The 13,734-nt window shown below is 43.2% G+C and overlaps 1 protein-coding gene across 1 annotated transcript; it reads right to left on the bottom strand.

Annotated features, from left to right (window-relative positions):
• Window positions 1–3,491: 3,491 nt before the first annotated feature.
• Window positions 3,492–12,830, bottom strand: Sf3b6 (splicing factor 3b subunit 6). Its single transcript, XM_021644958.2, has 4 exons — window positions 12,555–12,830; window positions 8,948–9,066; window positions 3,857–3,995; window positions 3,492–3,728 (listed from the first exon to the last, which is right to left on the bottom strand). The coding sequence occupies exons 1-4, from the start codon at window positions 12,582–12,584 to the stop codon at window positions 3,639–3,641; spliced, it is 378 nt and encodes a 125-aa protein (XP_021500633.1). The 5' UTR covers window positions 12,585–12,830; the 3' UTR covers window positions 3,492–3,638.
• Window positions 12,831–13,734: the final 904 nt, after the last annotated feature.

Below are 13,734 nucleotides of genomic sequence, written 5' to 3'. Positions count from 1 at the left end.
GAAACCTTGGACTCACAAGCTCCAGGAAGTTACTTTTGAAAAGAATGTTTGATTCTGAGGCTTATTTTCATAGGCACCACTTAAGATTTGCTCTGGCTTACCAAGAAGTTACTTCTGATAATAATGTAGAGTGTGTGTGTGTGTGTGTGTGTGTGTATGCACAAGCATAGGGAGACCAGAGGACGACCTATAGTGTTAGTACTCAGGAGCCATCATCTTGTTTACTTATTTACTTGAGAAAGGCTCTCACTGTGTGTTATCTATTTATTTGAGACAGGACCTCACTGTTGTCCCTCCTCCCCCCAAGCTGGCCTTGAACTCAAACTCAAAGAGATCTGTCTGCCTCTGTCTCTCAAGTGTTAGGATTAAAGACCCACTGATTTACATCAGGTAACATCCTAGGTAGGATGTGGGGCCACAGTTGGGGCTACCGTCTCTACCCCTCATCTCCAGGAAGTCATGGATGAATTCCTCTGCTGAGGGCTGAGGGGTGCATGAGAAGGCAGTGCCTTGGATGAAATCATGAATGAAAATTTGCTTTTACTTAGTCTGTGTGACTACATCGGCCAAAGGATGCTGGAGCCATCCTCTCCGGGGTGTCTCTTCTGAAATGTCCTGCTTCCTTACTCTCCTTGATGATTCCAACACCTGTACTTCCTCAGAAGCCAGCCTGACTAGAAGACATGCCCATGCTTTCTTCTGTGATACCAACAGGATGAGCAAAAATGACACCAAAGACTATTTCGTGGGCCCACTGTAGGGCATGCAAAAGATCTGTCTATAGTAGTATTGACTGGGTGCCAGGAGGCTATAATGACACTGAAGAAACCCTACAAATGAGAACACCGATTAGCTAGCCCTTGAAGGATACACTAGGCTTTACAGGTAAGCAGAGAGATGGGTGCTTTCTCAAGTATTTGGAAGATGATGTAGGAAATTATGACATATGCCAAAGAGTTTAGACAGTGTCTTGAGAGAGCCATTAAAGGTTGGTAAGCAATAGACCAGTAATAAGATCCATACCCTATCAGTTGTTTTCAAACTGCTGCTCAATGAATCTCATGAGTCAAGAAACTTGAGACTTGGCCTCACTCAAAGTAAAGCAACTTGGACACACCTGCAAAGGTGAATATGGGAACGCAATCACCTGTTGCATTTTCTGTTTTTTGAGTAAGGAGTTCACTGTGTAGCCTAGGCTGGCCTCAAATGTATGATTTTCCTGCCTCTGCCTCTTCAGTGTTTGGATTACAAGTGTGTACCCACATGACCAGCTCTGTTCCTTACACTCTTAACCTGATTTTAAAAAACTGAACTTTAGATGGCTGCTGCACAAGACAATCATCAACTAAAGCCTCAGATTTAGCAACATACCTCCTACAGAGAGGCTCAGTGTCTGTCCCAAGTCTGAGTTCTCGTAACTAAATTACAGAATTCCAAACACCTAGAAACAAATTTGTTTTCTGTAGTGCTATAGCAACTGGCTCAGAAAGCCCTCCTGTTGAGCTATATCCCCAGTCCTGGTTTTAAAACTCTAACTTTGGGTCAGGAAATTCAGCTAATAGACACATAATCTGAATGACGGACTGTTCCTTACTGCCAATAGAAGGAATTTTCCTGGTTATTAACACTGTTAGAGGTGAGCTGGCCTGCCGCTCGGAGACGTCCCTCTCAGGTAGTCTAATTTCTGTGTTCCCCTGACAAGGGTCTTTCAGACCACCATCTATGTCTGCGAACACCGAAGACACAGCATGCATTATGGAATTAGTAAGGAAATCATAAAGGCGCTCACCAGAAAGTGTGGCTTCTCTGCCTACCCTTCTTAGAAATGGCTTTTTGCTGCCTGTGGTGGCACACCCCTTTAATTCCAGGTGGATCTTTATGAGTTCAAGGCCAGCCTGCTCTACAGACTGAGTTCCAGGACACCCAAGGCTACATACACACAGAAGCCCTGTCTCAAAAAACCAAAATGGAAATTTTTTTTACAGTGCTTTCAAAAACCACTCAGACATAATAAGTCATTTCTTCATTTTCGAGCGAGCTTTGAAAAGACAGTACAAAACATAGAAAAGCCTATTTTCTTAAAAGTAATGAGTCTTTACATGGATTTAAAAGTAGGATATCTTTGATTGTCCACACAAGTCAGTATATGTAGCCTTCCAAGTGACTCTAGGTTCACAAAACAATCAATCCACATGCCTCCATTTGGCCTGTGCCTGAACTATAAAAAGAAAATTTATAGCTGTTTTCTCCCAGGCTGCCAAGCCAAGTGAATGTGACAATTATTACAGTCTTCCCATGTCATGGAAACTCCTACTATTAAGCATTTTATTTATGACAAAGACATACTGTGAGCCTAGTCCAAAATATATGGATAGTTAATAATGAAAAGGCGAGTCTACATAAGTACAATGTCATCGTTGTAATGGCATCGGTGCCTAAACAGCTTGTTCTCAAGTTTCTAACAACATGCTGGCCTCTGAGTGATCACTTCTATGACAGACCTCTGCAAAGGATAATGACCTCTGTTGTAAGGATGAAGGCTACCACACTGACAGGTGTCTGGTTCTTTGTGGTTCTCGTACCAGTCCTCTCACGTCTCCGCCTTTGTGTTTTGTGACCAGTCTTATTCCATAGCCCAGGCTGAGACTGGCCTAGAATTTACTACATAGCCTAGGAAGGTCTATGTAATTCACTCATGGTGAACCCCCTGCTTCAGCTTCCCAAGTGCTGGGATTATAACCTGTGTACCAGCTTTCCTCTTTCTTCTTCCTTTCTTTATCTTTCTTTCCTTCTCTCTCTTTCTCTCTGTTTCTTTCTCTCTCTTTCATTCTTTTGGTTTTTTTGAGACAGGGTTTCTCTGTGTAGCCTTGGCTGTTCTGTACTCACTTTGTAGACCAGGCTAGTCTTGAACTCACAGAGATCCTCCTGCTTCTGCCCCCCTAAGTGCTGGGATAACAGGCATGCACCCTGGCATTCAACCAACAGGATGAACTTGTGTGTCCTCAAATGTGACCTACCTCGTGGGTATTATTAGTTAAAAATGACAAGTCTAGGCTGGATATTGGTGGTTCATGTCTTTAATCCTAGTACTTGTAGGCCGAGGCAGGAAGAGATCTCAGGGTTGGAGGCCAGCCTAGTCTACATGGAGAGACTGTCTCAAAAAACAAGACAAAATTAAACAAGTCTACTAGTTCCTCTTATGGCTCAGAGTTTCATAAAGGCATATGTTATCAAGCCTGGCAACCTGAGTTCAATCCCCAAGACCAATGTGGTAGAAGAAGAGAATCAACTTCTACAAGTCATTCTGATTGCCACACGTGTGCCCGTTCACAGACACATACACAACAAATAAACAAGTATTAAAAAAAGGAAGAAAAGAGTTAGTGTTCTCAAGGACCTCAGTCCGTAGGCTCATCCACAATCCTGCATGTGGTTCTCCTGTTGTTTTTCCCTGGTATTAAAGAGGCGTGAGAAGAGAAAACACTGACATGTTTTACAAAAAGCTACCAGTTTATTAACATAATATATTCTAGTGTTTAGAAAAGTTTCAAACAAGTCATTCTTGGCCTCAAATAAGAAATCACAATATTCAGTATTAATTAAAAAGAAGAGCAACCGGGGCTGGGCATGGCTGTTACTCATTTGGGGGGATCTGTGTTGATGCCGTACTTTTCCTTGAGAAGCTTCAGCTGCTCCTCCTTCTTCTTGGTGTCCATCTTCTGGAAGGCCTGCAGGTGTGAAAGCGCCACAGCTGACTGGTACTGAGCTACAGTGAAAGGAGCTCCCCAGCAGCACGGCAGGAGGAAACCCACACACTTCCCTGCACCAGCCACCCTGCCCAGTGGGCTGTACTCACCCGGTTAGCATTATAATACAAAACCACGAGGTATCTGTTACAGACGTTGAAGCCCGAGAGGTGGTCACATGCGTTCTTCGCATCAAAGATGTCCTCGTAGACTACATAGGCAGTTCCTCTGGTTTCAGGTGTGTTCCCTCTGCAGAACGGTCAGAAGACACATTTGCCCAAAGAGCAACAATTTGTAGTCTTTTTGAACCTGTAACTGGGTTTTGTTTTGGCAATGGATTTTTAAAAATATAAACTATATATTCAAGCCCTCTATTCCAAGTGCTCTACCACTGAACTCTACCCCCAGCACTCTAACAATCTCTTGGAGACACTCAACATAAATACATTTTAAGGAATTGAAAATTAACCTGAAAAACAGCACAGAGAATAAACATTATGAATAGGTATGCTAAACGAGCCCGTAATTTTTTAAACTACCGTGTTTTGAAGTAAAATATCTCAAGGCCAAAGAACGAAGCTGCAAAACATGAGTACAATTCAAAGCTGTGCGAAGCCAGCACATACTGCTCATGTTTCTCGTCTTCCCTGTTTCTCAGGCTCAGAGTAACACTTCAGTCTTGAAGTAGAGAGTACAGCATTTAGGGCGGAGGGCCTGCTAGCCACCAAACACAGTCAGTTGTTTCTAAAGCCATTTTTCTCCCATATCCTAGCTCAGTTATACAGGTTGATTATCCCTATCAGAAATTCCTGGAGCCAAAGGGTTTCAGATTTTAGAGTACTTGCATGGTTTTCACTTGTTGCAGAACCCCAACCCAAAGCCGTTGCAGTATTAAGATTTAGACTTCAGAGTATTCTGAATTTCAGAGCAGAGATTCTAGAAATCAACCAACCATCTCTCCTCTCTCTTATTCATTTACTTACTCATTTAATCATTTTGGACAGGGTAGCCTACATTACCCTCAAACTTAAGATCCTACTACCACAGAATACTGAGTACTGGGATATTAGTTTGGGCCACCATATTCAGCATGTAGTTGGAATTTTTTTTAAAAAAATTAAAAAAATGTTTTTTAAAAAACATATAGGTGTGTGTTCAGGTGCACATGTGGTGGTGAGGAGACAACTTTGGCAAGTGGCTTCTTTCCAGACATTTTGTGGGATCTGGGGAATCAAACTCAAGTCATCAGGTCTCTGTACACCAGCATCTCTAATTACGGAACCTTCTTGCTGTCCCTAATTTGAATTCTTAAAAATAAGACAAACTATGACACAGGCCATATATTATTTCTACGTAATATTTTACCAAGGCTTATAAAACTCATAATAATAAGACCTACTTAGTATGTAGGGGAGTGGGGAGAAAGCCTCTACCAAGATGGCAAGATCTTAAGTATTCTAGAAAAGTCAACAATCAGTGGGGGGCAGTGGCACATGCCTGTGATCCCTCCCTTCAGGAGGCAGGGGCAGGTAGATCTCTATGAGTTTGAGACCAGCCTGGTCTATAGCCTGAGTCCAGGACAGCCAGGGTACACAGAGAAATCCTGTCTCAAAAAACCAGAAAGAAACAGAGAAAGAGAAAGAGAAAAAAAATCATCCTGTATGTGGGAGAGGGGATGGGCAGACAGAAATATGTCCTCTAAAGTAAACAGAGATATAGTTTTTTTTTCTTTCTACTTTTTGTTTTTTTGAGTCAGTCTCTCTGTGGCCCAGACTTTTTCCAGGGATTCACTATGTAGCCCAGATTGCTACTGGTAATTCCTCCTACCTCAGTCACCCAACTGTTAGGATTATGTAATAGGTATGAGCCATCACACTTGTTTTGTTGTTTTTGTTTTTAATAATTTTATTTATATTGGTGCTCTGTCTCCACATATGTCTGTATGAGTGTCAAATCCCCTGGAACTGGAATTACAGACAGTTGTGAGCTGTCATGTGGGTGCTGGGATTTGAACCCATGTCCTTTGGAAGATCAGCCAGTGCTCTTAACTGCTGAGCCATCTTTCCAGCCCTTGTTTTGTTGTTTTTTGAGTAGTGGTCTTGCTCTATAACCAAGATGGCCTCAAACTCATGCTTTCCCTGCCCTGAACCCCTGAATTCTAAATTCAGAGCATGGGCCTATATACTCAGCTTTCTGCACTTTTCTCACTTTGCCTTTATGTGAGCCTTAAGCTCATTTTTAAAAGTTTGTTTTTAAACCAACTAAAGTTCTAGTGTACTCATTCTGCAGCCCCTTGGTTAGGAAAATAAGAGTCTGCTAACAGGGCATTAGTATACTAGCTGGCAGTTATCTGTGAGCCAGGCAAAATGCTGGCAGGCGGCTGGCCCTTTACACACAGCTATGGCTGCTTCTGGGGTGAGTGCTGCTTGCCATACGTTCCCCTAACCCTAGAGGCTTCCTTGGAGAGGTGGAGAAGCAAGAGAAGCAACAGCAACACCGACCTAGAGCAGCAGGTGGCCAGGGGCTTGTGAATGTCTATAGTTGTCAGAGAGCCCACTTTCCTAATGGTCTGGAGTACAAAACAGACCCCTATGCAGCCCTGGGATGAGGTTTGGGATGTGGGCTCATGCTCCACCTGCCAAAGTCCCTGCATGGGCAGAGGTGAGGCAGCAGCTCTGCAGCAGATGACCACCTGCCAGACTCAGCCTATGGCAAAACAGTATTCTGGTACAGAAGGACAAGTTAAAACATGTAAAAGTCTAACTTCAAAATTGTACCTCTGGAGCTAGAGGTGGTGGCACACGCCTTTAATCCTGGCACTCAGGAGGCAGAGGCAGGAGGCTCCCTGTGAGTTCAAAGCCAGTCTGGTCTACATAGAGAGTTCCAGAACTGCCAGGACTATTACACAAAGAAACCTTTTCTCGAAAAACAAAAACAAACAAAAAATATTGTACCTCTGGGCACAGTAGCAAATACCTTAATCCTAGAACTTGGGAGACAGAGGCAGGTAGATCTTTGTGAGTTCAAAGCTGGTCTGGTCTACATACTGAGCTATGCAGAAAGACCCGGTCTCAAAATACAAAAAAATAAAAATAAATACAGGGCTGTGGAAACACAATGACCCTTTCTCAAAACAAAACAAAATTGTAACTCCTACTCCCATTCTTTAATTGAGGCCCTGCTCAGAGGTATGTTTCCTATAAAAGAGAAATAACAGACAAAGTTGATGGGGGTGGCTGGAGAGTCCAGTACCAATGAACTCACTCTGTTAAGTTGCTGGGGTCTGGCAGAGAATGTACGTTCAGACAAGTACTCCCTATGAAGTCTAGGCTGGCCTTGCCTTGCAATCTTCCTGTCTCAGTCTCTAGGGCACTGCCATGTTCCTCGGGATTTTTATATGCTGTATTCTCTTGGTATAGTATTAATAACTATTAACAGGTTAATCATTTTCAGGATTGTATTAGGTATGGAAGTTGAGAACTATACAAACAGCGAAAAAGAGTTTGCATTCCTTAAGGGCAAAGGTAAGTTGTTTTTTTTTCTTTTCTTTCCAACAGGCTGTACATACGCAGCCTGAGCCAGCTGCACACGCAGTCTAGCCTTGGGAGCCTCCCAAGTGCTGGGATTCCAGGCACATCCTACCCAGCTCAAAAGTGATAACACATTCTATTACCAAGGTGCCTTGCATCATATAGCACTGGCTAGTATTCATTTGAAGGTAGAGATCTACTTTCTCCCATTTAAACATTATTATTGTTGTTGTTGTTGTAAGTGTATGCCATATGCCATAGGAGGGTTCAACATGTGCCATAGCATGGATGTGGAGGCCAGAGGATGTCCTCCAGCACTTCTGTCTTGCCCCTTTGGGTTCCCAGCAGGATGCCTCTACCTGCTCAGCTGCTCACCCTTTCTCCTATTTCCTTCATATATTTATTCCCTATTCTTTCCTCTTATTCCTCCTTACAAACTCTAAGTGACAGAGCCTAACCACATCCTTTTTGTTTTGTTTAATCCAGGGATTAATCTGGAGTCCTGTCACATACTAGGCAAGCTGTTCTACTACTGAGCTATAGACAACCAGCCCTTAACCTGATTTTAAGCACTCATTTACACAAAATAAATTAATAATTCTTAAAAAAAAAAAAAAAAAAAGAACCAAAGGGGCCACCATCTAGATTAGCTTACAGAAGAAAAACCTAACAAGGCTGGGCATGGTGGCACACACCTTTAGTCCCAGCCCTTGGGAGGCAGAGGCAAATGGATCTCTGTGAGTTAAAGGCCAACTTGGTCTACAAAGCCAGTCCAGAACAGCCAGGGTTTGATACACAGAGAAACCCTGTCTCAAAACAACAACAACAAAACTAACAAGTCTGGCTACTTGTCACAGAGCTAGTTCCAGGCTTTAATGGAAAACTCTTGATCAGCAGCTCCCAAGCCAAAGATCATCTACATATTATTCTTTGTACTTGGAAGGACCTGGAATTCTTACATTCCTCAAAACATATACAAAATGTATTCTGTAGGAGTCCAAAGCCCTTAGCAGCTGCTCAGACTGAGACCTAAAAAGAGCAACTGTTCTATAGTACTTTTGTTTTATCCTTATTTGGGTACTAATGATGTATTCCCAGTAATTGCTTTACTCCCCAGAGAGATGGTGATCATTCAAATGCAAAGTCCTCAGACTCTCATAGTCCTAAAAGCCAAGAAGGCTCTCAGGTGATAAAAAGGAAAGTTTTGCCTCCTTTTGTTGAGATATGATTTTAAGAAGTCCAGTCTAACCTCACAATCACTGTATGGCTGGGGATGTCCTTGACCGCTTGCCTACACCTCTCAAGAGCTGAAGTTATATGCATGTACTACACTGCTCATTTCAGAGAAATTATAAAAATATAGTGAGGTTGCTGTTAGAGCTCAGAGGGCCCTGGGTTCAAACCAACAGGACCTACTTACAGGTGCCTTACTAAAAGGGTTATAGTTAAACTGTCTAAATATTTATAGTTCAATTCAAGATTCAAGGATTTTATCACTAAACATGACATGGTACTAGAAAGGTACTTAAACTCAAGGGCACTTTTACTCACTATACAACAGACACATCACTACACACCACGTAGTACAGTCTACTGCCAGCCACAAATGTGAGATTATAAATTAGGCAGCCATATCCTTTAAGTGACATTTTAGGTCTCAGGAAGACTTACACTCTGATTTGACGAATAGGTCCGTATTTCCCAAATATATCGTACATTTCTTCCGCTGTGATTTTGTATGGCAAATTCCTTATATACAAAATCCGATTTACTTCAGGTGGGAGGCGAATCTAAAATGAGAAATATGTATCATTATACTGAAGGACAGCAGTGCTGCCATTAAAAAGAGCCCAATGATATCAAATAAGAAGCCACTGATAAGAACTAATGTCGGTTGCTACTTGAGGTGGCATGCTCTTCAGAAAACAACAGAGGGAAGACTATTGGTAGGACTAGAACCCAGGCTTTCAGTCAGTCTAACTTAACAAGCATTTCCCACTTCACTTACAAACCCTTAATGTTTCCTGGGAAAGAAGAGACAATAAAATCGCACTCATAAGCCTTCTTATGGCTTCTTTTTAAAAGTTTGTTTATTCACTGTACACCCTGACTGAAGCCTCTTACCTCCCTCCTCTCCTCCTGGTCCCACCCTCCCACACTCTTTCCCCTTCCCCTCACAAAAGGGGAGCCCCCACTCCATATCAACCTACCCCAGTACTTCAAGTCTCATCAGCCTTCTTATGTTTTAAGAACTTGTGTTATGGCTTCTCTTGTTCTTTAAGGCTTTCCCTTCCCACCAGCTTCTAGTCCTCACCTGAGCAGCTGATCTGGCCCTCCCAATCCCTACATAAAACAAAATAGTGGGCTCCTTTTCACTCATCAAATAGTTACCAAGTGCCTTTTAAATGTACACAGTGGGCTAGGTATTAGCGAGAGCTTGAAGAAAAAACAAGATGTCTGCCTTCCCTGCACTTTCTAGCTCTCCCTACTTATTTTATCTTGCTTTTTTCCCCAGTCATGTCAGTAGAAAAGGAAAGTCTCTACACATTGACTCATTTGCTTTATTAGACACCCAGACTTAGCTACCACCCAGCCCTCTGCTGAAAGTGCTTTTACTGATTTCTTTACATTCTGGTGTTCAACTTTCAACCTTCTAGGGTGCCTGGCTGTTGCTGCTCCTCCACACTCCATTTCCTCCTAACACCTGTGTTTCCTCACAATCTTTGATATTAAAATACTGGTCCATAGTTTGTTACTTTTCTTGGCCAACTGTTATGCATTCCTCACTCTTAGTAATCTTCTTACTCTACACTGATGACTCACAGCTCACTTTTTGCTAATATAATCAATTATATACCAGACAAAATTTTTTCTATAGCTACTTATTAAACTGGCACTGAGCTAAGTATTACATGAATGAAAGGATAAAATATTTACTCTCAGGCTGGTGAGATGGTTCAGCATGTAAAAGGCACTTGCCAGCAAGCCTGATGACCTGGGTTAATCCCTGGAATGCACACATCAGAGATCAGACTCTCCAAAACTGTCCTCTAACCTCTACATGTGCTCTGAGGCACATGAGCATACACATTCAGTAATAAAAAAATAAAATGTAAAAGCTTATTCCCTATGTCACATGCGTAGTGGTGATAATGATGTATTCCCAGTAATTGCTTTACTCCCCAGAGAGATGGTGATCATTCAAATGCAAAGTCCTCAGACTCTCATAGTCCTAAAAGCCAAGAAGGCTCTCAGGTGATAAAAAGGAAAGTTTTGCCTCCTTTTGTTGAGATATGATTTTAAGAAGTCCAGTCTAACCTCACAATCACTGTATGGCTGGGGATGTCCTTGACCGCTTGCCTACACCTCTCAAGAGCTGAAGTTATATGCATGTACTACACTGCTCATTTCAGAGAAATTATAAAAATATAGTGAGGTTGCTGTTAGAGCTCAGAGGGCCCTGGGTTCAAACCAACAGGACCTACTTAACAAGCATTTCATCCTACCCAGCTCAAAAGTGATAACACATTCTATTACCAAGGTGCCTTGCATCATACAGCACTGGCTAGTATTCATTTGAAGGTAGAGATCTACTTTCTCCCATTTAAACATTATTATTGTTGTTGTTGTTGTTGTAAGTGTAAGATTTCCAGATCAAGTCGTTTATAATCAACAACTGCCAGACAAATATGTTTCTCTATTAAATCTGCTTTCTCACTTTGCAAAACATTGTAGCCCTCTCTCTTCTATCCTAAAACCTCACCATCATCATTCCCTGTAAAATTTGAAAGGACTATGTACTCTTCTCAGCCAGCTCAGGAAACAACTCTGGCTCCATGCTTCTTGAGGAAAACATATAACCAAATGGTAAGTACTACATATTCCTATTGCTAAATTTTATTCCTATGTCCATCCATTTTTCTTCTATTGCTATACCAACCACTCACCTACTCAAAACCATTTCTTTATTTTTGGTTTTGTTGTGGTTTGAGGTCCTGGGAATCAAATTCACAGACTCATGCACACTGGGCAAGCACTCTACCACTGAGCCACATTTCCAGCTTCACTCCAGAATTTAATACAGTGTTTTTCTTTTCTCCCATTCTATTGGTGCACTCTTGTTGGCATATAAAAAACACTTTAGGTAGCTTTAGAACAATTCAATTTCTTTATTAATAAGAAAACTCGGGGCTGGAGAGATGGCTCAGAGGTTAAGAGCACTGGCTGTTCTTCCAGAGGTCCTGAGTTCAATTCCCAGCAACCACAAAGTGGCTCCCAACCATCTATAATGAGATCTGTTGCCCTCTTCTGGAGTGTAGGTGTACATGCTGACAGAACATTGTATACATAATAAATAAATACATCTAAAAAAAAGCTTTCTTTTTCTTAATTTCCACCACCTTTTCTTCCTACAGAAACCATGTTTTCATTCACTGAAATGATTCAAATAATCAAGGAAAACCAAAATCTTCATCAGCATATCCTATGGTCTGTCTTTGCTTTGGTATATTTCTAAGTTTTAACGGTTTCCTACTTTGTTTGTTTGCTTGCTTGCTTACTTCGTTTTTCGAGACAGGGTTTCTCTGCGTAATAGCCGAAGCTGTCTTGGACTCGCTTAGTAGACCCGGCTGGCCTTGAATTCACAGAGATCCGCCTGCTTCTGCCTCCCAGAGTGCTGAGATTACAGGCGTGCACCATGGCACCAGCTCTGTGCCTACTTTCTTAAAAGAAGTTATTTTTCCTTAAAGATTTTGAGAACACTCTGCTCTCTGACAACAGAAAATAGGCATGACTTTCCGTTTAATTCACTGCTGTACCCCAACACCTAACAATGGCGTGTAGAACATAGTAGGTGTTGAATAAATATACAACTGATTAATTGTTTCCCATTTCTAAGACCAAAGACACAGCACGTGCTTAAATATATTAACAGAGGATTCCCAAAGCTCTACATAGGAGAAAGATGCCAGGGTCCAGCTGACAATGAACCATATAGTTACCGAGTACGTCTGTGCTATCGACTTTTTAGACTATATAATGCCTGGTTCTAGATGTAGGTCAAGCACAAGAGACTGTAGACCTTACACGTCAATGACACCAGGGAGCTCTCGATAGGAATGGGGGCGAAACGTGCCCGAGGAGAAGGCCGGGACAGCGTCTCCTCTGACAGGCTAGGATATGGGCTTCCCCACCTGCGGGCGGAGGACAACGCTCACCCCCGCGGCGACAGTCAAGCAAAGAGATCGCTTCTCTCCCGCACGGAAAGCGGGGTACTCACATTCGCCCTCTTGGCCGCTTGCATCGCCATCTTGGCGGGCTGATGTAGGTTACCGTAGGCTTCCTCCGAATATCTCTATAAAGCTCGGTCTCCTTCCAGGGGACACCGCCTCAGATACAGAGTATCAACAGCCAGGTAGAGCCGGAAGCTGTTACAGCACTGACGGAAAGTCCGCGTCTCAATCTAGGACGTGTTGACGTCCTAGAAAACACCCTCCAAACCAAACTACCGGGAGAGCGTTCTCAGGCCGGACGGCGAAAAGGCGAGCTCCAGGAAGCTTCCGGGTACAGGACCGGAAGGGGCGGGGCTAGGTCTGAGGGGCGGGGTTTAGGAGAGCGTCAAGACCCCCGGGGCTGCGGCTTAGTTCGGAGGTGGGCGTGGCGCGCCTGTTGCAGGCCTTGTGGTTCCCACGTTTCCCAAACGGAACTTTACCGGGAGCACAGGTCCGGTGGCCTCAGGTTGCGCATCAGCTGATGGCAGGACTCCTTCACTCGTCTCCCTCGGCCTCTGTCCGCGCCGACAGAGAGCGCCCCGCACTTGACATACACACACTCTTTTAGTTCCTTAGACCAGTTTTACAGGGGCGGATCTGGGATTAGAGCCCACTCCCAAGTTGGCTCTGGGGTCTCCTACACTGGGGCAGCTTCAAGACGATTTTGCCCACGTTCTTGTTGGCCTCCATGTGCTCGTGGACCTCTTGAATATCAGTCGCCCTGCAGATTCTGTCCGGAACCGGCTGCAGACGTTGCAGGCGGGCGGTGGAGAAGTAGGGCAGAATCTACTCCGCCAAAGTTTTCACCAGAGTTTGTTTGTACTAAAGAAAAGAACGTTAACCTGAAGAGAGGCCTCACCCACCCATTCCCCAGCCTGCTTAGCCTTAATGCTCTCTGAGCATCTGAAACAGCTTATCCCTTCATTTCCCATCATGGAAGAGCATGCTTTCAAATGCGCAACCACGTTTGAAATGTGCAACCAAGTCAGACTGAAGACTGCAATAAAATACTAGTGCAACAGACAGCCACATAGCGCCAATACAGAAGCAATGTTTAAGCTTTATCTTCCCTATTATGTGCAAAATTAATGGACTACATTCCTAAAGCTGGTGCCTGCTAGAATGCTACAGAAAAATTTTGGAACATAAACTTGTTGAAGGTACAAACTTACTCCCCTGATTAAGGGT

The sequence above is a fragment of the Meriones unguiculatus genome, chromosome 1, assembly GCF_030254825.1.
Source record: "Meriones unguiculatus strain TT.TT164.6M chromosome 1, Bangor_MerUng_6.1, whole genome shotgun sequence".
In the NCBI taxonomy this organism is placed as follows: domain Eukaryota; kingdom Metazoa; phylum Chordata; class Mammalia; order Rodentia; family Muridae; genus Meriones; species Meriones unguiculatus.
The sequence above is the reverse complement of the archived record's forward strand: the minus strand, read 5'-3'. Positions and strand labels throughout refer to the sequence as shown.

What these genes read in the sequence shown, in the direction of transcription:
- Sf3b6 (XM_021644958.2), bottom strand. Translation starts at nt 12,584, where the DNA reads ATGGCGATGCAAGCGGCCAAGAGGGCGAAT. An exon ending in CCTATTCGTCAAATCAGAGT is followed by an intron (nt 3,996 to 8,947) that starts GTAAGTCTTCCT and finishes ACCGTTCTGCAG; the next exon opens with AGGGAACACACCTGAAACCA. An exon ending in TGTATTATAATGCTAACCGG is followed by an intron (nt 3,729 to 3,856) that starts GTGAGTACAGCC and finishes TCACACCTGCAG; the next exon opens with GCCTTCCAGAAGATGGACAC.